This window comes from Merops nubicus, unplaced genomic scaffold (genome assembly GCF_000691845.1).
Source record: "Merops nubicus isolate BGI_N331 unplaced genomic scaffold, ASM69184v1 scaffold29552, whole genome shotgun sequence".
Taxonomy (NCBI): Eukaryota; Metazoa; Chordata; class Aves; order Coraciiformes; family Meropidae; genus Merops; species Merops nubicus.
This window is the reverse complement of record NW_008593311.1, coordinates 1-24,969: the sequence shown is the minus strand read 5'-3', so window position 1 is coordinate 24,969 and position 24,969 is coordinate 1. Positions and strand designations below refer to the sequence as shown.

Genomic DNA, 24,969 nt, shown 5'->3' with positions numbered 1-24,969 from the left:
GGGGTCTCTCCGTGCCAGCAGGCGCCCGGCGTGTGAAGAGGAGGGCTTCGTAACCAGCAAACGCACCCTGCCCTCCCCCGGGAAGCTGGGTGTATGCTGAGCCTCTGCTGGCGGCCTTTGGCTTGGGTGAGATTTACCTGATTTCTTAAAATTCAGGCACGTGAGCAGCAGACGGTTGTCGCCTGCTCCATCGGTAGCACTGCTGGCTGTGGCACGCGTCCCTGCAAAATCTCCTCAGCTGCTCTTCCTCTTCCTTTTGGAACTATTTGTGTTGGTAGGAAGCTAGGTCCCTGGGAGGTAGTCGTTGTGGAAATGTTCTGGGTCTGCAGGCTGTGGTATTATCTTTGAGAAATACCTGGCTGCCAAATTTTGGGCCAAGTCTCCTTGCTCACATGGAAGCCATCTGGCTTGGCTGCAGCGACTGCAGATCAGGAGCCAGACTTGTGGGCTGCTGGGTGGAAGGCTGTTGTGTAAAGGCCCAGGGTTGACAACAGACCCTTCTGCTGCATCTCATAGTTTGAGACTGTTTTTCACCTTTTGGTCCTGCTTGATTCTTCCAGTTCCCAACGTGTGGATCTTCCCAGATAATCAGAAGGAGATGCTCAGTTTCAGGGTGCTCACTATTGGAGGATAAACAGGCAGATAGGTGAGGTCTGGGCATCATTGTTCATGGTTGTGCATTCACATTTGGTTAACTCACTTCAAGCAGTAAATTGCAGGCTTACTGTTGAAGGAGAGGCCTTGCAGGTGGTTTTGCAGAGGTTTGAAGTGACCAACATAGAGGCAATTGTGGAGAAATGATCGGTCTTGGAATGCTGTCAAAGCAAAGAGAACAAATAGACCACATGGGGCTGAGTAGAAAGGAGCTGATCTTCTTGGGACTTTGAATATGGTCAGAGGAACCTGAAGTTTGAGATGGGAAGGATGGAGGGAGTGAAAGGGGGGAACTAGTGTGGTGTATGAGGGAAAAAAAACAACTTGAGAATCTTGTGGAGGCTGGGGCGTGGTTGGGAGAGGTGGTGGTTGCAGTAGTTGGGGACAGTGTAACAAGAGCCAGGGTGGGCGGATCTGTGTGCAAGCCAGAGACTGGCTTATAGAGCTTCCAAAGAGGCAGCTGAGTGTGCAGGACAAAGAAGTGACAGGAATTAAGAGCAATCTGGAGTGACACTGATGTTACTTGTGGTAAGAAAAGCTACAAGCAGGATGGAAGTCTAGCATTGGCCTTGTGAACATGACCGCTTATTTGTAAGCACGCAGGCTTTGAGGGGTTGTTGGAGAATGCAGAGGTGCTGCTGAAGAGCTGCTTTTGTGGTTGCTGCCCTGTTAGGGATCAGCAGGAGGTGGGTTTGACCCCCCTCTTTCCTCATGAGCACCACTTAAGGTTGAAGGGAGCTGTCAAGGCTTGCTTCAGATCGCCCTTCTTTGGGCTGAGGTTTTGACTGATGTCCCCTCAGCCACCTCTGCTCCCAGGTCCAATGCAAGATCTTGTCCTACCTTTGGAAGCTACTGTATGAACTCGAAGTCGCATCTTTTGAAAGAGGAGAATGTGACTGAGTAGTTGCATGAAGTTCTAACTTTGCTCTCTCTTTTCTTCCAGCTACCTTCTGGAGCAGCGAGACGTGGAGGTCAATGTCCGTGACAAGTGGGACAGTACCCCCCTGTGAGTGCCGCGGCCCCGGGCGCCGCCTGGGCGGGCGGGGGAGCCGCTCGGGGCTCTTTGCTCTCCCTGCATCAGCAGCTAGGAGCACTGTTACAAAATGGCTCAGGTTATGCTTTTTGGGAGATTTGGCTATGTGTTCCTGCTTCTCTTCTCTGTCTGTGCTGTGCTAAACAGATCTGTCTCCCCATCTGAGAGATGCTGGTGTAGTAGTGCTCAGAAGGATGGTTAATTTTTGGACCAAATTACCTGGATTAAGCAGTCTGTTCTAGGCCTGTTTAGGCTCTTTCCCCCTCCAAGTCAATGTCATTCTGGCGTGTTTTTTTCAGGTGAGGGCTTGGCTTGGTGAGTACCAGGTGACTGTGGGTTCTCAGTCCTCTTGGCAGGGCTTTGGAAATGCAGTGAGGAATCCCAATGCTGGTCCTGGGGAGGGAGTTGTGACATTTTTACCTCCCTACATACCAATCCCAAAATGCATTTAGACACCAGTGATAGATTTAGAGTATGGAATAACTGGCCAAAGTAAAGGTAGACTAACATTTGCCTGCTGCAATGCATGTTACAGGATTCTCCTGGTTTGTAGGGCACTTTGAGGTCCTTGAGAATCATGAAAAGCTTAGATTGTGAAAGAGAAAACAAAGCTCATGGTAAGGGGGACTTTGAGGGCTGGATTTGTTGTACCTCAGCATGGGTGCTACTCTCTTGTTACTGCAGTGTGCAGTCAGACTGACAACGGAAAGAGCAGGGAGTGTTTTTGAGAATTTAGTGGAATTGCTGAGTGTGCATGAAATGACCTCCATTAAAGTGAGGATGGATTTGGCAGCTGGTGGTGCAGCAGAAGATGCTGAGCCCAACTGGGGACCTTGAGTTTTCCTTGCAGGACTGCAGTGCTGAGCAGTGGGAACAGATGCTGCTTTGTCTTGCTGAGGTCATACTTCTGCGCTGCTTGGTAGCTATTCCTCACTCCTATAAGCATAGGAGTCATCTTCTAAACTTATCAGGGATGGGCCGGTGCTGAGATCTGCATGCTGTGGTGTGCCACAACACTGAATTTTGCTTCCTACTGTATCTCTGATTTTCTTTCTCTTGTTATTGTCAGGTATTACGCTTGCCTCTGTGGACATGAGGAGCTTGTACACTATCTTCTAGCCAATGGTGAGCAGAAGCTTCCTGGTTATGGGCACAGTATCTTTCTCCATCCTAGTCTGTAGGGATCGTACATCCTTCTAGATGTCCTTTGTGGGAGACCTGGACACACTTTCGTGGTGTTCTGGCAGAGCAGTTGGTGTGCAAAATCAGATCTGAAAGGGTTTATCTCTTCTACAGCATTCAGAGTATCTTAATCAACCACTTGTGTAATTCTAAAGTAGCAAAATGGAGGTGCCCTTCAAATCTGTAGCAGAGTCTAACCTGAAGAGGCATCTCTTGCCTTGTACGGGGCAGAAATGTTTGTTTGGGAGGCACTGTTAAAGTTCCAGTAAGTGATTGTACAGTGAGGTTCTTCTTCCCGGAGTGCTGCTGGAGCCCTGCTGAGAGGCTTACTACCAGGGTCACTCTAAGCGAGTCATGACTTCAGGAAGGGATTTTGCTGTAGAACGGCTTTAGCTTATACAGATGGGAGGGCAGCTTAGTTTGTGTAAAAGTGGAAGGCTCTAACCCCGCCTGCTGGCCTGTGCCTGGGGTCGTTGGCAGGAGCGAGGTGCGAGGCCAACACCTTCGACGGGGAGCGCTGTTTGTACGGAGCCCTGAGCGACGCCATCCGCCGCCTGCTGAAGGAGTACAAGCAGATCACGGCCAAGTGCATGAGGAGAGACTACTACGATGTCTTCCTGCAGCGGTAAGCAGCTGAGGCAGCTCCCCCTGCAGCGCCTTCCCTCAGCCAGCCTGAGCTGTTAAGCTGGATTTTCAAGTTCTCTGTTAAGGGCAGATCTGAAAGGCAAGTGATCAGTACCCTATCTCATTTCTGGGCATGGAGAGATCCCTAAGGGGTGTCCCTTGTGCCCTAAGGGATGACTTCCAGATAGGCATACATTTAAAATATAGCCTCTGGTGACGTAGGTACAGACTGCAGAGCCAACAGAAAGCTGGTCTTTGTAATACAGAAGCATTAGACTGTCATACTTGACTACCAAACCAAAATCAAATCATTAAAGTCACATCAACAGTTTAGGATAATATATCAACTGAAATTAAGTTTTAGGCCTGAAGTGCTGTAGCCCTTGAGCTGAGGTTTGCAGCAGTGATAACAGGCATCTCATTTCTGAGCTGGAGAACCTTAAGAAGCGTCAAAGTGTCTTACAGGGACAGTGCTCTGTTCATTCTTTTTGTTCATTAAAATGTGTTTAATTTTAAGATGTTTCTGAAAGTTGCCTGTCACACCTAGTCTTAGCCTAGAGCCTGAGAAGAAGCCTGACTTGCTCTAGGAGTAGAGGAATAGTGTCAATCTTTTCTTCTTGCTGTTTTTCTACCTCAATAGTTCTGGTGGTGTTACACAGACTTTTTTGTGTGTTGTTTTTTTTTTTCTTCCCATTGGACTGATAGAAAAAAAACAACCAAAAAACAAACTAGGTTTCAGCATTTGTATCTTCAAAACTGGGAGAGCAAATAAGTCCTGACAGAGCCCTAATTTCTGAAGCCATGGGAAAAGAAGGGAGGAAGGAAACTCATTTATCTGAGTAAAGTCAGATGCTCCCTTTTGAGAAAGTAGAATTTTGCAGGGTGATTTATCACTCCTCTGGTGAGTTTGTGACTCAGATGCTGCAGGGTTGAGAGCATGTGAAAACTAAAATGTGCTGTTTTCCACTTCTCTTTCCAAAGAGACCTTTCATTAAAATTGAAACAAAGGGCAACAGTAGGAGGCAAAAAATAAACACCAAACTGTTTCTATTTTGTGTTCAGCAAGACCCTAGTAGAAAAAATGTTCTAGTGGCAGGAGATTAAGATCAGCACTCAAGAAGCTGTTCTGAGATCTCCTTGTGTGGCCCTGCGCCTTTCTGTGCACCAGTCCTGCTCTCTGGAAGGAGTATGATGCTTGATGTCTACCCACTTGACCTCTTGGGGACTTCTGTGAGGACAGAAATGCAAGGGGTGATGGGCAGTAGGAAGCACTGGTGATGGTTCCCATAAATTCTACAAGGAGCAATCTTGGTTTTTTCCTTTTAAAGAATGAGAGTATGAGCATGCAATCATAAACAGGGCTTCATCTCTGATGTGGTAACTGCCTGCATTTCATACCTGTAACATCCTTCCTTCTTCTGAGGGTGGGTGACATCAAGTCCTCTCCCATTTGCTGCATGGTTAGTGCACGCTCACTGTCAGCGTCCTGAGAGCAGGAGGCTTGCACCTCACTTTGTAGTGGGGTAGTTCTGTTTGAAAGCGTGTGCTTCTGTAGGGCTTTTTGTCAGCTGACAGTGTCAAAGCAAATTTAACCTTTGGAGATGCAATAGGGATTTTAAAGGAACTAGCAGCCCCAGTGCTCAGGGGTTCACCTGAGGCAGGAAGGTTTCATTCTTCTTCAGCCTCTCTTTTGCACTAATGAAACTGCTTTGAGTCATTGGAGGAAGGGAGAGATCCCAGTCTGGTATGTGAAGTACCAGCCCCTGTGCTGGCTTTGTAACCAGGCAGGGAGAGACTGCAATGCCCAGAGGTATTTGTTCATTTAGACCCAGTTGTGCCCTGTCCCCAGTAGCTTTACTCTGTTCTCTCCTTTCTCATCCTGCAGTGAATTTCCCTCTCTTTGTTCCTCACAGGTTGCTGGAGCAGGGTTACCAAAGTGACATCGTTTTCATTGTCCATGGCAAGTCCTTCTGTGCCCATCGCTGCGTTCTCGGCGCGCGCAGCCCCTACTTCGCAGAAATGTTTGAGACCAAATGGAAGGGGAAGAACATGATAGTGTTGAAGCATCCACTGGTGAGCAAGGCTGTGCTTCCAGCTCTTTCCTTTCTTTTCCTGCATCTCCCTGGGTGAGAAAAGTGAGTAGGAAGGACAGTTTGAGGGTTAACTTCCACAGTGAATAACTCCTGGAAGTCAGAATGACCCTAGTCAAGGAGAGTGGCTCTTGGAGGCACTTCATGCAGTAAAAAAACATCTTGTTCTTCTAACAAAAGGCTGTAGACTGCATATTTTTCCCTTTGTTCCCTTGTCAGGGGCTCAAACATATCTTAATTAATTGCAGTAGCAGGTAGCTGTTACCATCTGCCAGCTGCGTCACGACTCCTCTGTGGGATGAGTTGAGTCTGTCTAATTCCTGGTGGACAGGTGGTCTGTAGTGAAGACCACCTCCATAATTGGCACTAATTGAGTCCCTTTTGTTGCCTTTGCAGTAAGAACTAAATAGACCATAAGTGCATTCCATCCATTAATCACCAGTACTGTGGCATATGTTTCTATAGCTTGATTGTGGCTGTGCAAAACCTCTCATGACAAACATGCTTCCAGATTCTCAGCACATTACTTAATGTCTCTCCTTTCTCTTTCCTTCATCTCAAATTAAGTGTTGGAAGTATTTGCAACCTGTGAAAGACTGGCTTTTGCAGAGCCTGTATTACAACTGTGTGCTTGGAGCACCTCTGTTAGTCAGATCCTGTCCCCCAGGCACATGTATTAGTATCAGCTGGTACATTTGAAGCGCTGTGTAAGCCAAGTGGAGTGGCAGCATTAGTTACACAAGGAGCAAGGAAACTGGGTGCAGTGTGTGAGTTGCCATTTAAGTGGGATTTGTTCAGGTTCGTTTTTCTATCCAGGCAAGTTTCAAGCTTTGTATTAAGTTCCTGGGAATTCTAAAGGTAACTTTGTCATGTTTTATTTTAGATAAATCCAGCCGCCTTTGGCTCTCTTCTGCAGTATCTATACACAGGTAAATGACTTGCTGTCTCATGTGTGTATACCTGGCTGGCAGGCAGCTCCCTGTGCCTCTGCCATGGCACACACTTGCAGACAGCCCTGTTTGGGTACATGAGCTGCCAACACATCCTCTCTGCTGGCAGAAGGGGAGAATGTGAGCAATCCCCAGCTCTTCCAAGTTGTTTGTACCTTTTGCCAGTTGTTGTCCTGCCAATAACTATATAGTCAATCAAAAAGAAATCAGCTTATGTTGATTGGTTGGATGGATGTAGAGAATGTGTTTTTAACTTAAAGAAGGTAAATCTGCCATCTCGGATAGCAATCCTCTGAGGTGTGAAAACCCAGATTTCCATGTTCAACATTTTCGGTCTGGCAGACGTGAGCAGTGAGTGCTTAATGCTTTGACTACTTCATAATATTTTTTTCTGAAAAGAAGCTGATCCTAAACCTTCTATGAAAATGCCAAATGCTGTATTTTAGGCACATTAAGTGCTGAACTATTTCAGGCCAGGAGATGGTGCCAGAAAATAACTATCTTCAAGGCTTTGCTTCCCCAGTTCAGTGTTTTTAGAAATGTTCCTTGCCATGTTTTCAATGATGGTAAAATATTCTAAGATGACAGGCTGTGAACCTGAAGTCTTTTCTTACCCAAAGCCAGATAGCCCGTGGTGGCAGTCATACATGCTCCTGTTGTGCTGCTATTTTTTCTTTCCTGAGGGAACTGGACATCTTTTTTTTTTAAGCCTGTTTGGTCATTGGCCTCTTGAATAAAGCTATTAGAGTAGACACTGAAAAGTGGGACTATGAATTGGATACCAGAGATTCTCTGAAGTGGTGGATGACTCTTAGCTTCTTGCACTGAGTTGTAACTGGATGCTAAAAAATGAGGCAATGTGTCTAGTCGTTGGATTTCTGTGCCATCAAATCTTCAGTCCTTAATTTTTGCCATTTTTACACCTAAGTGGTATGGGTTAAAAGACCTGGCTGCATTTCTTCTTGGCAGGTCGTCTTGATATCGACGTAGAATATGTGAGTGATTGCAAGAGGTTAGCCAAGCAGTGCCGGCTGCAGGATCTCATAGATGATTTGGAGACCAAATGTAAAAAAGTCTATGAATTTGGTAAGTACTTGTTGCTCTTTCTGCTGTGCCTTTATGCCCTTTCAGGGAGAAAGAGGAAAGTGTGATGGTAAACGTTGCCCTTGGTGGTTCCAGAAAAGTATCCTATTGTGGAATTCCCATGTTTGCATGATAGTTTTCAGTCATGGGATCTCTGTAGGGCAGCTGGAGTGGTTTCTGACACATGCATGTTTATAATTTGTATTGAATGTTTTCATTATAGTAGAACAGCCAAGGCAGCAGCACTTGGTTGCCAGACATTCAGTGGAACACTGTGGGGTATATTGGCAAGTGCTTTTGGGCAGGGAGCTTGTTTGAACCTCTGGGGAGATAAAATATGTACAATCAGAAGTCTTTCTTTTCTGAATTTTTACCCCTAACTGAAGTAAAATATGTGATAATTGGCTTACAACGGATGCAGAGAGAAATCCAATGCTGCTTTAAAAGCAGAGGAGAATTTCTGAAAGCACGTGTGTATTTGTAACACATGTATGTGCCAAACCTTAAATGATGCAGCCCTCTGTTTAAGGGCTTGTTGTTATCCAAAGAGCTTGTGATCTAATCGTGACATCAGCTTATTGCATGAAAGCTAACAGTTGGAGTTTATCATTCATCTCCTTAGTTCAAGCTAAAGGACATGTGAAATAGAATCAAAACTGCACAAATAGGGCAGAACAGTGTTAGTCATTAAGCAAAAAGAAAATTATCTGGTAACAAAACCTTTAGGCTGAAAACATCTGATTCTCATTTCATGCTCCAAGTTAACTCCTTTACTTCAGTCAAGTTAATTTTGGTTTGAGAAGAGAGTCTAGTCTGTAGCTTTTAAGTCAATAGCATTTTCTTCCTGGATCTAAGAGGTGAGGATGTAGCTATTCCACCTTTCCCTTTTGATTTATGAGTTCTGATTATTCAGCCTCCTGAAGCTACAGGGCTTGACAGGTAAGAAACAATACTTCTGGCTCAAGAAATTCCTTTTCTGGAAATCACACAGAAGATATCTCAGGGCAGATATTATCATGTGTGTGTCTCCCCTTAGGCATGTGCCATTGTTTGGTGGTGGTGGGCTGCAAGGCTGCCAGGGTACAGCTGTTCCCATGTAAACCAGGGGCAAGTCCTTACGGAAGCTATGTCATAAGTTTTATCTCAGCCATGTAATCACAAATGTAGACATACATCTGAAGAGATTAGAAATGTGGTTTTTGCTGTAAATAATGTAAGAGATCACTTTGTGTATTAAGTAAGTAGTGGAAAATGGGAGTGGTGGTGAGTACCATGAACAGAAAATAAAAACTGCTTGGACAATCAGTTAACAATTATCTTTTAGTATCTTTTGATATTGGAGTAATCCAGTGAGATGCTGGAGATTTCTTTTTTCACCTGTTTTATTCTTTTTATCTCCTGGGGTATAGCTGAGACCCTGAAGGCAACCTTTCCACCCTATACATCAAGTTAAAATCTCATATGAGATTGTGGGAGGAAAATAAGGTGTGAATAGCTTGCTATTGGTCTGAAGCCATTGCATAGTATGTCATTGGCAACTTAAGGATCATGAAGTCCAGGGGTTAAATTTGTGAAACTGGAAAAAACCTAACTTCTTGGTGGGGTTTAAAAATAGGAGATGAAGTAACGTTTCTGGTTGGTTGAGAGTTTCAGATACAAGCTCACTTGGAAATGCAATATGAACTTTCTGGATGACACTGGACAAATAATTTAATTTTTGTGTACTTTGGGAGGCAACAGTTGTTCTTTGTTTCTAGAGCCTGACAGAAGATGTAATCAATGGGTGGTATAAAGCACTGATGGAAGTACTAGGCTTGATTTTTATTTATGACAGGTTGGATTTGAATGAATAGGCAAAACTACTAATAGGTCTGTTTAAAAGTTTGTTTCTCATATCAGATCTCATGTGGAAGCCAGAAAAGCTTGATTCTCCAGAAAGCAGCATGTGTAAGAACTACAGAAGTTAGACACTAGGTGAGATTTAGATCGCATCAGGTCTGGCACTTGACAAAATCATTACTGTTCCTTCTAGTGCATGAGGAATCTCTGCTTGTTCAAAGTACTTTCTGTGGAACAGACATCTGATTCAGGTCTGCAGAGCAGGGGCATGTCTTCCATCTATATTTTAATGTTGAAATGTGCCTAATAAACCAACATGAATTCAAGCCTGTGCAGCTCCAGTGGATAATTGCAGTCTCTGCAATCCCATTATCTAGAGTTAATTGGCAGTTCAAAAGCACTTAGTGTCTTGGCATGCACAGACAGTAGTTTAGAAAACCCTGAAGAGGATGACCCGGTGCCTTCTGTTGCACCTTTAGTGTGAATGCTTGCATACCTTCTCCCACCTGTATATTGTGGCTATAACAAGAAAAAACTGTTGCAGTGTTTGGAAGAACTCAGACAGAGTTTGTTCCGGTCAAGCTGCAGGTACCCCCACTTCTTTTAAAAGTGGGGGTACCTGAAAATAAGTATTCTGCAGTTATTTCTACAAGTGTTAGGACAAAAGGTTGAGAGCAAGGTTTGCAATGCTTGCCTTCATAGCAGAGGCACTGAATGTACAGAATCTGTGGTTACAGCTAGTTGTGGCATTGGGAGGAGGAAGTATAAAGCAAGTATCGGAGTGTGGCATTGTTTTGGAAAGGTTTGGGAGCTTGGTGGGTTTTTTTGTGGCCCATGTTTTTTTGTAGTGCCTTGTCTCAATTGAAACAAAAGGTTATAAAGAAGCATTGAGCAGTAGAACAAAGGCGGCTGATGAATGGGTAGGTGACATTCAGTGCTATACAGCTGGGCTAGACTAGGAAGAAAGACACAGTCCTCCATCCTCAACCATATTTGGGTTATTCCCTCCAGCTCCTTGCATTACTTACGTTGCTCTTTTCAGAAAACCCTTCATTCCTACTTTTTGCAAGGAGGCGACAGTCCCTGCTGCTTGCTTGCAGCCAGCAGCTTACTCCTGTCACTTTGATTTTTATTGTTTCTGTTAGGAGACAGTTGCATGTAATAGCAAATGCTGTGCTCTTGGATGTGAGAGATGCAGCATCTGAAGTGTCTTGTGATATATTTTCTTCTCAGACAAATCACTGTTCTTTCATGTCACTGTGAAAATATGCAGATGCTTTGTAGATCCCAGGAGAAGCAGTCTTTCCCTTGACTACTGCTTAAAACTTGCTGGGTCCATTAGTGCTTACAGAGCCTGACTGATTTGGTGACTGCTATAATGAGCACTACACAAATACAAATGATTCTCTCTGCCCTAAATGATTGGTAATTGCACAGTGAGAAATTTCCTTCTTTCAAACTGGTCTGTAAGTGGACAGGGCTCTTTGAGAAAATGCACTCAGTTTTGTTTGTGTTGGTCCCAGGTCTCCTCTTGGCTTATTTGCCCTGGAAGTCATCTATCTCAAGGAGTGTTTAGTGCTAATAGAGCAGCCTGTCTCCTTGCCGATGTAGCTCCATGGATAGCAGTGATGGTACCTGACTGCCTTGTATTGGCAGATTATCCTTCCCTTTCCAGTATCTTTCTGGGATATCCAGCCTATTTGTGGTGCAGTGGTGGCTTACCAAAGGGTGCAGCAGTAATGGGGACGAGGGGGTGGAGAACTTGTCTTGTGGTATATTGTGGTCTTGTTTCGCCCACGGCGCAATGGAGTCATCTGATGAAGCTCGTGTGATGCTGTGTAAAGTGTCAGGGAAAATGAGGTCTCCAGGTGGTGTGATTCACCTGTGAGGGGTTTGAATGCAGTGAATCATACCTGTCAGAAGGTGTTCTGAGGCTTCAGCGTGGGGCCGCTTGACACTGTTGTCCTTGAGAGTTAACTCTGTGTCTGGCTCGCTCCCAACACCATCTTGAGCCTTCCTTGCCACAACTTTTCATTTTCCAGTGGTGCTCCATGGTTTTTTCATGTGTTTCCCTGTCTGCCAGGGACTGTTGAATGTTTTACGTGCTGCAGTCCTCACAAAGCATGCTGAGCTGAAAACAAGCCCGAGGTAGTGAGCTGTGGGAGGGGGGTGGCCAGAAAGAGGAAAGGATGCACTGGCAGTGGTTTTGTAACACAGTAGCTGGGTGTAGTTTGGGCTGCCTGTAGTTTGAAGGTGTGGGGGTTGGCTTCAGTGAGCTCCACACAGCAAGACCGTAGAAGCAAAATTTGTGTGTTTTGCTTCCCCTCTATTGGGCTGTTTAGTTGTGTAAGGCAGTAGGGCAAGTCAGGAAGACACACTAGGTCTGAAAAAGGCAAATGAAGTTGTGCTCTCTGTAGGGTTTATTTGATCTCTTTGGTGGTAATGATGCTTGTTTAATGTTTGCAAAGAACAGAAACACACTCAGGAGTCTGGGTGTTTTGGGGGCCTTTGTGCTTTGGGGATCTATAGGCAGAGAGTAGAGGACAGACTCAGGTGCACAATACTTATTACATAAACAAGAACAAATCTCTTTGTTCCCTGGAGTGAAGTTAGGATGGTATAACTGAAATGGGACCTGTGAGAGCATGTGACAGAGCAGAGAGGCATGGAAACAGCTTTATTTTAACTAAATACTCCCTGGCATGGGCTTCACCTTAGGTGACACTGTCAGTTATTGGGGTGGTGGGTTGGGGAAGGCATTGTGAGTGGCTCCTGCAGGGGTCAGAGGCAGCCTCATCAATGGCCCCCAACTGTAATGGATGGCAGGGATGCCAGAGAGCAAGCTGGCCTTGAAATGTGGCTCTGGCAATTTTATTTGCCACAGCTGATACTGCAGCACAAGGAAGTGGAGGTTTGAGAATAGACAACAACACGTGCATCCCCTTCCAGCCCTGCTCGCCCGGCTCTGCTGAGGGGTGCTATGTCCACGTTTGGGTAGAAGAATCATGTGCTTTGCAGTAAAAGCCAAACAGCAGTAATACTGATTTTTCCTGTAGTGTCTGTCTTTTCTCTAAATGGGGAAGAATGTGGAGGAATTTAGGCATCTCTGCTCTTTTTTTTTTTTTTTTTTTGCTTCTTCCAGTCTCTTCCAAGCCAGGGACCTGTGTGAAAGTGCTGACGATTGAGCCCACAGGTAACTGCCAGCTGCAGGAAGATCTGGCTCTTCTAGCAGACTGCGCCCTGCCAGCCGAGCTGAGGGTAGGGAGCATTTATTTGTCTTCTGGTCTGTGGGGGCTGGGGGTGTGCTCGTGTGTCCAGTTCTCTCCCTTCCAGTTCAGAGCTTGCCTGTTTGCTGGTGCTCCAAATCCTGAAGGCCTTTTCTTGCTTGGAAATGCTATCAGCTTGTTTAGTGAGGCTGTCAGTGCTGGGCCTTTCCCTTGGATTTTTCCCTCAGCAGAGATCTTGGTAAACAAAACCTATGTTATGTGGTTGGTGGGTTTTTCCCTGTGACTACAATGGGACAAGAGTTGGACCCCAGCTCCTTTTCCTTCTCTCTGCCATCCTTGTTGAGTCAGAAATGTTTTGTCAATGGGCATCGGTACCCAAAGGAGCATATAGGTGGAAGGTGGCTTGCTGGGCTTGCTAGGATCTGGCACCCCTCCGTGGAGAGATGCTCTCAAACTCTGAAAATGTTTCATTGCTCTGAAGTGAATTTAACTTGACTGGAAATGGATTTGACTTTCATAAATACATCTTTTTGACTCTTAGAAATAGCCCACAGACCACAAGTGATCACTATGTTAAAATACACTATTATTAGTTAGGCTCATACACCTGGATCTGGATCCAATTGCAGGAGGAGAGGAAAAATATTAGTGGTCTTCATTCTCCCTGCATCTGTTGTTTTCTGTAATACCAGCAGATTCACTTTGCTGTTATTACTATCCTTTTTTATCTGTTTCTAGTACCAGCTATTGAATGTAATAACACGAACTCATTTCAGGTGGCTGCTGTGCCCGGAGGTTGTATTATTAGTGATATAACAAAGTTTATTGCTGTTATTTTTTTTTTTTTTTTGTCCCCTGCTGAGTAGACTTGCCTGGAACAGAGAGGGTGTGTGCATGGGTAAGGTTTCTTACCCATAGTAAGCCTGTTTTGTGCTGGCTTTTGGCAAACTTATTTCTCCGACTACTGAGCATATTATAGAGGGAGTGTTTCTCCACAAACCAATGCAAAAATCTTTCCTATGTAACCTTCCCCCCCTGCCCCGTGCATTTATTTGTGGCTTTCAATATGCTTTTCTGTATGTTTGCAGGCTTTAAAGGGAGGTAATACTGTAAGAAAGCCTCAGATTTACCTCACTAAGAATTTAAAAAAGGATTGTGGACCCAAAACCAATGAGTTTTATGTAAAATTGAAGTCACTTCACAAATAAAAATAATGCTTTGTTTGATTGCTTGTTCCCAGAACTTGACAGCATGCTCCCCTCAGGTTAAGGTTTCCTTCTCAAGGGTTAGCAATACTTCCCTTTTCTTAAGAAAGAAGAGTAAGAGCTGGCAGGAAGACATGAGTTGGAATGATGTAATCAGCTGACAGCACTGTGAATGCCTCTGAGCTGTGGTTTTCTTCCTGTGTTCTTAGATAGGAGGAAGGCAGTTAGTGAAGCATTAGACAACTCATGACTGTAAAAGTGAAGAGGGCAGAGGCACATGCCTGTTCACTGAAGAATTTGTATGCCCTGCACAAAAGTGGGTGCTTTGTTTAAGCCTGGTAAATTCTAAAAGATTCCTGGTTTTCTCTCTCTAGGTATATATTTTTTTTTTTTTCTGTGAACTTATAAGAATATATGAACAAAGCTCTTCATCCTGTTGCCATTTATAGCTCATCCCAATGTTTGCAAATTGTGAAGTTCAGTGAATTGCGCATCTCTGTTCTGGGAGAGAGGAATCGTCCTCCTTCTTACAGGGTGTGATGCCATACAAGGAACAGGATACAAACCATGTAACCTAAAATGTCAGGAACAACTGAATAGTCATGTGCAAACATCTGTGCTCTTGAGAGAAACATATGTTTTTTTTTCCAGCCTGTGCAGAACAAAGCAGGTATTCGGCTGCTGGATAAAGGCCAGAATTTCCAGAATTTGGCAGGAGACATTCTGAGCTGCTGCATGTCACGTGGTGCTGTATTACATGAAATGGGGATATATACGACTTTGTTTCACTACAGCCAAATAATTTGCATGTAATCCCTGATATGAATGGTGCAGCACATTCTGTACATTCCAATTCCATAGCTCGGTAACATGTTTTATGATTAAAACAATTAACATTTGATAGAGTGAGAATTATCTATTCTTTGAACTCTTAAACAAGTTTGTAGTCTTCATAGCTTGTTTCTCCTTCCTGTTTATACTTGAAAGCTGTTTCTCTTTCAAGTATTTGTTTTATAAAGTGTGATAGTTTTCTTTATTTTGTTTTAAACTAGTAATGGCCAGAATTTTTCTGACCGCAACAGCTGCTTCTTTGGTTTGTTGCAATGAAGTTTACCAAGAACCGACTTAAGTAAAATACCATCAAAAGCCAGGCAACTGTCAAAACCCATGTGGCTTTCCACTGTCTGCCTAGCTTTTCATCTCATGTCTGCCAGTTGACCTCTGAGTTGGAGACTCCAAGGCTTCCAGTGTATGAGACTGTAGGCACATCATTTTCTTGTAGCTGTTTTTTTCATCACCTTTTGACTGAAATCTTATTTTTCAAACCAAGATAAAATCTGACTTAAAAGGAGCAGAGTCTGATGTGAAATAAATACTGGTCTCTCCTTCTGTATTGGCATTTGGCATGGCTGCAAAAAAAGTGACCATTTGTCACTTTGGGGGTGAAGCTAGATCTTGTCGTGCATAGAAAGAACAGTTTGAAACAAGTAGATTGGTTCCACCTTGTCTGTCTCAGCACCTGTGTGGTGGGGTTGTCCATAGGAGTAGCTGTGCTTTGCTTCGCCCATTTGGCAGAGGCACATTAACTGAACTATTTATAATATGCTTCCAGTTTTATTGTTTTTATCCAGTCTGCTTGTATCTGGTTATGGGCTCATAATCTTCTCTTGGATCACTAACCCCTGTATTTTGTCTTGTAACTTATTTATTATTTTCTTGCTGAAAGACTCTGGCCAAGGTACAAATTACTGCCACTGATTTGTTTTGTATGTTTTTGCCTCCGACATTTGTCTTTAACCACTAATAGCAAATTTATAGCAGCAAAGGCTTGGTCCTCTGGGTGATGGCTGGAAGATCCTGTGAATATTCAAACAGTCTTATGCTAAAGAGATGTTGAGAATATTTCTGTATGGTGAATGAGTTATTGTGAATGTGTTTGCACCTCGTAGTGCTGCACTCTTCTGTGCTTCCACATACTTGACTTTGGCAACTGTGCTTTGCCTGGACAGAGGTATTATAAGGAGGTTGCCTGAATGGAGGAGTGGGAGGAATAAGCCAGTATTCTGCAAGGAGACCCTGAAAGGGAGATTAAATTCCTCAAGCGTGACCAAGGAGGAGAGCAGACGTAGTAGAGACTTAAAAGGGGAGTAAAAGGGAAAACTCCACAAAGCCACTTGGTGCTGAATAGGAAAGACAAAGACATGAACCTGCTTTCATAGTAGGGATTAGAAGTGACCTTATAAACCTGAGCATCAGAGCAGGGTCCCGGCAAGGCTAGAAGTTGAGCCTGGAGGAGTTGGTAATTTGGGAGACAAACTCTGGGACAAAGAAAACTCCTGGGGATGGATTTCTTTTAAAGCTCTACCTCAGGATGATGCAAGGGCAGCAAAGAAGGAATGCACGTGGGAGATGTGGAGTTAGTCTCAAAATTACTGTGGCACAAATAGTGGCATCCTATCAAAGCTCGCAAAGTTGCAGCCTTGGAATTCCTGTTGGAATTTCTAGGAGAAGGCATGGAAGCTGTGGGCATAGGGTGGGGGTAGCAGCAAGGCAAAGAGAGCAGGCAGGCAGATCCTGACTGCTGGTGTCTGTAATGCCATCCCTAGGAGCCTGGCTGCAGGGCCCCACACCACCCTTGGTACTGGCCTCAGACATGAGACAGATAACAGCCAAGTGGCAGGATGGGGAACCTGCAAAGGGGACAGTCTGATCTCATCTGCAATGCCCAAGGTGCCCTTTCTGTTGCAGCTGTATGAAAGGCAGGTAACAGCTCAGGTGGGGAGTGTTCCTCAAACAATTCAAACTGACACATCTCTTCTGGGAGACAGTTTCCCCAATGAAGGAGGACTAAGGAGAAAGGTGCTATGGAGAGGCAGCATTACTGTGACAGACGTGCACAATTTGAATGTCACTGGGCTTCCTTTCCTGCAACCAGGAAAGAGAAGCGGCCAGACATTGCTGTGGATAGACAAAGAGCTTGGTGAGTGGGTCCAGATTGCCATGCCCAGTGGTGGAGTGAGCTTTTACCAGCTTGGTGCCTCTCCACATCCTAGAGCCTGTGTTGTGAGAGAAACCTCGCTGCGTGTGAGCTGAGCTTGGCTGAGAGCACCAGCCCAGTGTTGCAGGCTGAGTCTTTGTCCAGTTTGGGAGGGAGGAGTCATCTGGCTCCTCAGTAAAGCTGAAAGTCAGTGGTTTTCAGTTAGGAGGGAGGCAGGCGTGTTAGAAATGGTGCTTAGTAGTCTGTGACTGGGAGACTGGAGTCAACCCAGGGTTTTCCCAAGTGCAAATTTGGGATGTAACTTTTCTGGAGGAGAGACTGCAGTAATAAACTCCTCAGCCCAGGCACCTCAGGGGCATGTGTTTAGAAAGCAAGAACAAGGGGAGACTTTTGCTTCCAGAGAAAAATTGCCGTGGTTACATGCTTTGGAATATAAACTATTTTTTTTAACAATTGAATTACCCTGTAAATAGTATAAGGTGGATATGAAAATACTTGGAAGTGTCATTTTAAATGTAGGCTAAGAGAATTTTTTTTTTTTTTTTGTATGCGTGCTGTCTTTGCTGGCGTGTGGGACTGGGAGGAGGTGTGTTGGTGTTAAAATAATTCACTGGAGTATTAATACTGCAATAACACTATCTGTGGCTGTAAATCAAGTCAGTAATGTAAAATGTGCTTTAGAAATGTTTGATTATCCAAGTGAGGCAGTAATTATAGCCAAACCATTTCAAACTGGTGTATGCATCTATGTAATTTTTATGTTACTGCATATACCAGTACATCTACACAGTAGAGGGCTAGTCCTAAACTGTAGTATGCTTATGATACCCACTACATGAAGTAACCTTTGCCTCCTCTTGGTTATCTGCCTTGGATAGGTGGCACAGAAATGCTTTGCAGAGGTGTATGGAGGGTCAGAGAGTTGCCATGGATAGGGGAGGCAGCTGTAACTTGTACCAGGAATATCTCTGTCAGGAGTGCAAGTTCCCTACATTGAAATCTGTGTTCTGAGCATCTCTGGTGCTCTTCGTATGCTGAGGGAACAGATGAATGGTGGCTTCTGGAAACACCAGGAAGTTCAAACTTGGGACCCTGAGCAAGTTTAAAGCATGGATGTTAAAGGTGGGGTTTTCTGGTTTCTTTTCTCAGGTTGGTTTTGGGGAGTTGCCATTTGACAGCACTGACAACTTTGACAGTTGTCCCGACGTGTGTTTCCGGGTGGCAGATTACAACTTTTTGTGTCATAAGGTATGTGCCTGTGCTGTCTTCCTTCTCCTCCCTTTTTGCTGTGAGTCTAGGCTGCCTGTCTTCTCCACTCATCCAGTGCTCGATTTGCTGCAGAGGCAGCATTGCTGCATCAGCTGGGAAACCAAAAGTCTCACTGCAGATGGAAACTGTATTTAAAGCATTTAACAAAATGGCAAACCCTGCCTTTTTTTGCAGAGGTGAGGAGACAAATACATTGATTCAGCTACAGCATTCACAGCTGCAAAATCTTCTGCTGGCTTCTGAGTTCAGTGTCTAGAGAGGAGCATGTTTGGTCTGCAAGTGAACAGCAATAAGTGGATTTGGAGATCCAGCTTCAATTCAACTGCTGCCCTAATGTCGTTTTACTTTGGAATCTCTTTAGTTTACAGGTTGTATTTTGATTCTGAGGGTAGGTCTGGATAGAAATAAGGTATGGAAAGATGTTGGAGAGACAGCTGCAAAAATATAGGAGAATCAGAGTTATAGAGTCTAAAATTCTACAGTCTTTGAGCTGCTCTGACAGCTGGTTGGTAGTGCTGTTTGGTGCAGTGAGAAAGATGCTAGTGTTTTGGTCTTTCTCTCCTCTCCAGGCATTTTTCTGTGGTCGCAGTGATTATTTCAAAGCCCTTCTTGAAGACCATTTCAGTGAGAGTGAGGAGCTGCAGACACAGCCCAGCATCCCTGTGGTGACTCTCCACAACATCTCAGAAGACATCTTCATCCGGGTCCTCTACTACATCTACAGTGACGACACAGAGGTGAGGCCAGCCCTGGGGCCTTCCCTCCTGTGCTGGTTGGTTCTGGAGGGCTTCACAGCATTGTTTTCCTACAGCCTCTTGAGGAGGGGGTGTGGTTTCTTAAATCCCACTGCCCTTCTCTGCTGATTCACTTCAGTCTGAGGAATCCGCGTACTGGGACTGGCTGTTAGCCAGGCAGGGATCTAGTTTATATGCATGATATTCAGGAAGAAAATACCTGGTGTTTCATCCCAGAATCAAAATTTTGAAATTAGATTGCACATTGTATGTTGGCGTGATAAATGCAGGGCTTTGCAGATTTCCCTCTTGGCCTCTGTGGAAGGGTAAGGTGAGAAGCTGCCAGTAGATGGCAGGTTGGACACATTTTGAGAGATTCTGCTTATTTACTCTTGGCATCATAGTCCATTTTTCCTTTTTTAGCAAGTCATTATTTCTACTCTTATTTATTGCTGGAGTGGGCAAAAGCTCCACTGGGAGAGAAACACATTGCTGTGCTCAGTATCACAAGCAGTAACAAAATGGGCCTAACCCACCTCGTTTTCAGCCTAATGAAAGGTGCAGCCAATCTCAGCCTTCAAGCAGCTTCCTGCTTCAGTTTTGTGGGAGATGCTTTCAGCAGGTCTAGCTACAAGATGCCAGAACACCCTGTGGCATGGGGGCCAGCGAGCAGAGACGCCGCTGCCCTGCCAGGGTCTCTTCTCCCGAGCAGTGTTCACGCTCTGGCTGAGGTGCCAAGTACAGAGGGTGCATGCAGCTGTGACCTTGTTTCTGCTGATCTCTCCACCTCAGGGTAGCGGCAGGGAACTGGTGGTAGAAGGAGGTGTATGTAGCAAGGGTTGCCATTGGCGTGCCAGAGAGCAGAGGCTTCCCTTGTCTGCACTCTTCCCTCAGCCATGCGCTGAAAGGGTGGGCAGAGAGGGAGAGAAGCGTGTTGGGGTTGTGAAGATCCTCCTGATCTCGTGGCTGCAGTGCAGCATGCCCCTGTTCCCTTGCACCTCTCCAGTGTGCCTGCCCTCCTCGTGATGGCTCACAGGAGAGTTGTTTCCCAAGCAGCCATCCCTTTCCAAGTGGTGTCTCAGCTGCCCTGTCTGGACTTGAAGCAGGAGGACAGAACAGTGTGTAGGAGTTGAAAGAGTCTTGCCCATGTTTTCTATGCAGAATAGAGCCATCACAGAAACTAGCTTGGATTTCCAACTGAGCAGCCAAGATAGGAGCTCTTGCAGAGAGTTCCGTCATGAAAAACTACTCAGAAGAATGGTCAGGAAAACAGGATTATAGCTCGAGTTCCACATTTAAATGTGGAGTGTTCTCCCTGCCCTGGGTTTCTCTGCCAGTACCCCTAATTCCCCATTTACCCATTTCATTTTCCAAAGATTTTGTAAGTCTTTTTGCCACGTAGTAGTGATAATGCTTGTGGTTGGAGGGAAGACTGTGTGCAGACGACAGGAAGGGTTCCAGGCAGAAAGAGAAGCTGCTGATCAGAGTACTTGTGTGGGCTCAAGAGGAGCTTTTGGAGAAACATTTGCCATGTTTGTCCTCAGTCAAGCAGTTGAGAGCTGCAGCCATCAATACTACTGACTTAGACACCTCCAACTTGTGATGTTCCTGGAGCTTATGAAAGGACAAAGACACACTTGATTAATAACCCCAAGAGCTTTGTTACAGCACTCATGGTACGCCTCTAATACATCTTGAATCCTTCTGCACAGCTGTTGCAGGGTGTTTTACAGCTGAGACATTTGCTGTGAGAAGTCTCTCCAAACACTGGTGTGGACAGCTGTAGGGGAAGAAATAATCAGCCTTCTGCAGAGTGGGCAGCCACACGTGTAAATATGGACAGCAGTGCTTGCTGCTGGACCATGCTGCATCCAAGTTACCATGCTGCAGTCTAAACCAGTGTGCCTTGATCTCACCTCCTCCACAGCCAGGGTGTGCTGCATCCCGCAGATTCTCTGTCAGAATGGATGTGGGTAACTGTGCTCTTTGCACTTCACGTTAGCAGGAACAGAACTGTGCAGAGAGAGGCTCTAGTTCCAGGTTAGTGACGCAGATGGCTGACTTAAAATAGATTTGCCCAGCCAGGGAGAAGAGACTTAGTGAAGCTGGAGGTGGTGTCTTCAACATTATCTACAGTATTTTTTTTTTATCCTCGGATCACTTGCAAGGAACAAAAGTATCCAAGAGAGAAATGGGAGAGTGGCTCTCTAGCTCAAGAGCCTGAAAATGTTAAAGGCTGTTCAGAACAGTGTAAGCTTGAGCATCTGGTGTATGAATTTAGTTCAGTTTGAATGCCTGTTAAAGAGCAAGTAGTATTTGATGTGCAGTCTGGTCCTTACCTAGCTGAGCCTCACTTACAGTTTACCTGGGGTGCAGTTTTCTGTCCTTGGATGGATCCCTGTGCCAGGGAAGTTGTGCAGGCTGATTTAGTGGAGCCAGTTTGAGGAAGGAACTTGAGAGAATCTCACTTTTTTTTACAAAATGAGTCCAGCAGTACAAAATAGCATGAAAATCTTTGAAGGGTCTTTAGTACATCTGCTAAAAGCTACCTTCTTCCACTGCCACACTGAACATTTCTTAGCAGCCAGCTTTCAGCTGCACTTAGGTGTTTTAGCTGGAAGGGTTAGCTGCAGCATGGCAAACTTCTTGCTTTCTGCTGAGCAAGCTGCTCTGCAGCATTTTAAACTCCTCTGCAGTAACAGAGTAGAAGACCTAGCCCTGAAAGACTGAGCTCCTGCCTCTCTGTAGGACTGTTAACACTTGTCCAGTAATGGGCAAAGCGACAATTTAGGGAGTCTCTGTTGAAACACAGGAGAAGGCAGCTTGGCAGAGCCAAGTGAGATGGGTAGGACAAGTAATTCTCCTCTTTCCATTGCCAGCTGTCCCCAGAAAACGCCTATGAGGTGCTGTGTGTGGCAGACATGTACCTGCTGCCCGGGCTCAAGCGCCTTTGTGGCAGGACCTTGGCTCAGATCCTCGATGAGGACAACATTGTCAGCATCTGGAAGATTGCAAAGCTGTTCCAGCTGACCCGACTGGAGGACCAGTGCACCGAGTACATGGCAAAGATCATCGAGAAGGTACCAGAAACACTCCCCACTCCACTTACCACGTGCCCCTAAATTGAACTGCACAGTGAGCCATAGATACAACAGATTTAATGGTCGTGCTTTGGTCTGTAATAAATGGTTGCCCTCTCTGGTTTAACATGCTTCCTGAAAATCATAGTATCATTAAAGCTGGAAAAGACCTCCAAGATCATCAAGCCCAACCATGAACCCAACACTACCATGACCACTAAACCATGTCCTGAAGCACCATGTCCACATGTGTTTCGAACACCTCCAGGATGTTAAGTGCTATCCTGAGCGGTTATAGCACCATGACCACTAAACCATGTCCTGAAGCACCATGTCCACATGTGTTTTGAACACCTCCAGGGATGTTAAGTGCTATCCTGAGTGGTTATAGCTTGAGGTTTCAGGGCTCATGGAGAAAGTTGACATACAGAAGGATAAACTAGAATCTATGGGGAGTTTTTATCCTGAGACAGAACTTTATAAATGGCTTGTACAGGTCAGAGGGGAATGCAACATTTTCACATGCAGCTTGAAAGGTGTGAAATTCGTTTTGGCAAGCAAAGAAAATGGTTCTGGGGCTGTTATTTTGTTCAGTGTATGTCTTGGGGATGATAGTCAGGTCAGGGTGAACCCAGATCCAGGCTTCTGAAAAAGGGGTTTGGTTTGAAGGCTGGTGAATTTCCCAAGTAGTTGCTGGGCAAGGCAGTGCTTTGCTTATGTGTTCCCCTTTCCTAGTCTGGGTGGGTGTTCTCAGACCCAGCGCTGCCATCTGAAGAGCACTGGCACAAATGGAGCCACCCCAGCTGTTCAGACAGCAGCAGCTGCCAGCAGTTTGTGGAGATTCTCTGGTGATGGCAACAGGGAGAGATCTTGGCAGTGTGTGAGCGTGGCTCAGCAACCTGCCATGCCCTGGCACGGTCTTGGAGCATAGACAGACGGAAGCTGCCTCTCACCCCTCAGCACACCACATGTTCCTGGGGAGCTTGGTACAAAATCATTCATGGGTGGCCTGATTCTGTCAGGCTGGGTGCAGAAAAGAGCAGCTGCCTTGCTGTGATGTGCTGGTTGGCTGGTGGTGGTGGGACTGGGAGCCGTGGTGGGGATAGTCATCTGTGGCTCCCAGTTCTGAATTGAGCACAAGCACCCACTGTCTTGCCTGCTGCAAGACATTTCCCAAAAGTGTTTGGCTGTATCTCCTGGTTCCGTCTGGGGAGCCGTTCTGGAGGGAATGTTGTGCTTACTCACGTGCCCTGATACCAGAGATACGAATGCTTAGGTAGTGGGTATTAGCATGCACTGTTAGAGGTGCAGCTTGCCTACAGCTGTGATGATTTGTCGAGGGAGTATTGCTGCCTCCTGATGATGAATGGCAGGATGTATCTCCTAGCAGTATCTATAGGAGACAGGAAGATTTGGGTCTCCATGTACCCTTAGCATTCCCTTTTCTTCTGTGGGATCTCTCAGCAGTGGCTGAGCCCTTTATCCCAACCCTTTACATCCTTTTACCTGTCTTCTCATCTTCCTAATTGTTTTCTTGTCCACCCTGCCCAGCTGGTGGAGTTGGAGGAGTTTGCAGCTGCTGTGAAGGAGAGCGCAGAGGCTGTGGAGGAGCGGCAGGAGACCGATTCCATTCCTCTGGTTGATGACATCCGCTTCCACATCACCAGCAACGTGCAGACTTACAGTGCCATCGAGGAAGCCAACCAGAAACTGGAAGCTCTGGAGAATCTCCTGGCCAGTATAGGGCTTGAGTGCTGAAGTGGGCAAACCCTGCCTGTGAGATTCAGCCTTCGTAGCTCCCGCTGCATTGGCCTGGAGTGCAAGAACGTCCGAGGCTCTGAATGTCTCTGGTCCCCTTCTTTGTCCCTCTTCCCATCCACTTTCAGGCATGGTTTCTTTTTAGTTTATTTGTCTGAACATCTGCATATATGGTTTGTGATTGGTTTTATTTTGGTTTTTGTTTCTCCTTTCAGAAGTAGCTCCCAAGGCTCAATCTGAATCAGTAGCTGCTCCTTTGTACAACGCACTGTGGATAGGAGACTGCAAGCTGTTGGGGATGGCAAGGGAGCTGTTCTGGGGGACTTCCTGTGCCTGGTGTTAGGACCCATCCTGTCTGTTGCCCAGTAACACACTTCTGAAACTAGTTTATGCCAGGATGCTTGTTAAATTACCACGAGCAGAGGAAGAAAACTGAATTAAACTCTCCAAATAAGTATATTGGAAGGGAGGTGGCCTTTCCTTCACTGTCAACATTATCAGGTAGTCAAAGATAGGCAGTACTTCCTTAATAGGGGCACAGGAGGACTTAACTATGTGGAAGGCACTATCTTCACCTACTAGTCTAGTTCTTAGACAAAAAGAACCCCAAAGCGATTTCCTTTTCATTGCTTTGAAGTGCTCAGAATTTAAAAGCTTTGCGTGCTGAGCAGACATCTTTGGGAATACAGTAGAGACCAGAATCCTTCCATTCTTAGAAAGCAGCAGCTTTCAATGCATAAAAAAGGGAGAGCACCCATTTTCCTCTTCACGGGGCAAGGAGTCACTGTCTTGGAAACAGCACTTTCCCCTTTCTTTTTGTCTATTGTGGTAGAGCAAAACTGACTTGCTGGTGGGTCAGGGAAGAGGGGTCACCAGAAATCTTTTTTTAAATAGAAAAAAGACCTTTTGGGTCTCTTGCAGGGCAGCTGTCCCACTCATCATCCTCTCTCGGCTTTGCTCAGCCTTGAGCCTTGTAGCTTCATTGTTCTCCAGGAAATTCACTGTTTGTACTAACGAATGTATTTTGTGTCTGTGTTCTGCAGTAGGTCGTGTTATCTGGTCTTGTCTCCCTGGACTCCTAGCGAGGGCAATGATGTTCCTTCTCCTTGGCGCCACTCGGGAGGCGGTACCCCTGCGTGCAGCCCGCCTTGCCAAGCAGGCTGCCCCCCGAGCTGTTCCCCCCCGGGGTGGCACTCGAGAGGCCCGAGCCTGAGGCCCGGCGGGGGCGCTGCGGGCGGGGAGG

General features: G+C 45.6%; 1 protein-coding gene across 1 annotated transcript; it reads left to right on the top strand.

Moving 5' to 3' along the window:
• Nucleotides 1-1,597: 1,597 nt before the first annotated feature.
• Nucleotides 1,598-23,852, top strand: ABTB1 (ankyrin repeat and BTB (POZ) domain containing 1; the record flags this gene model as incomplete). Its single annotated transcript, XM_008935420.1, has 11 exons — nucleotides 1,598-1,660; nucleotides 2,757-2,812; nucleotides 3,350-3,494; nucleotides 5,407-5,566; nucleotides 6,467-6,512; nucleotides 7,503-7,619; nucleotides 12,598-12,713; nucleotides 18,035-18,133; nucleotides 18,724-18,891; nucleotides 21,768-21,968; nucleotides 23,520-23,852. Coding segments are annotated over 11 exons (1,378 nt in total), but the record flags the coding sequence as incomplete, so codon positions are not given.
• Nucleotides 23,853-24,969: the final 1,117 nt, after the last annotated feature.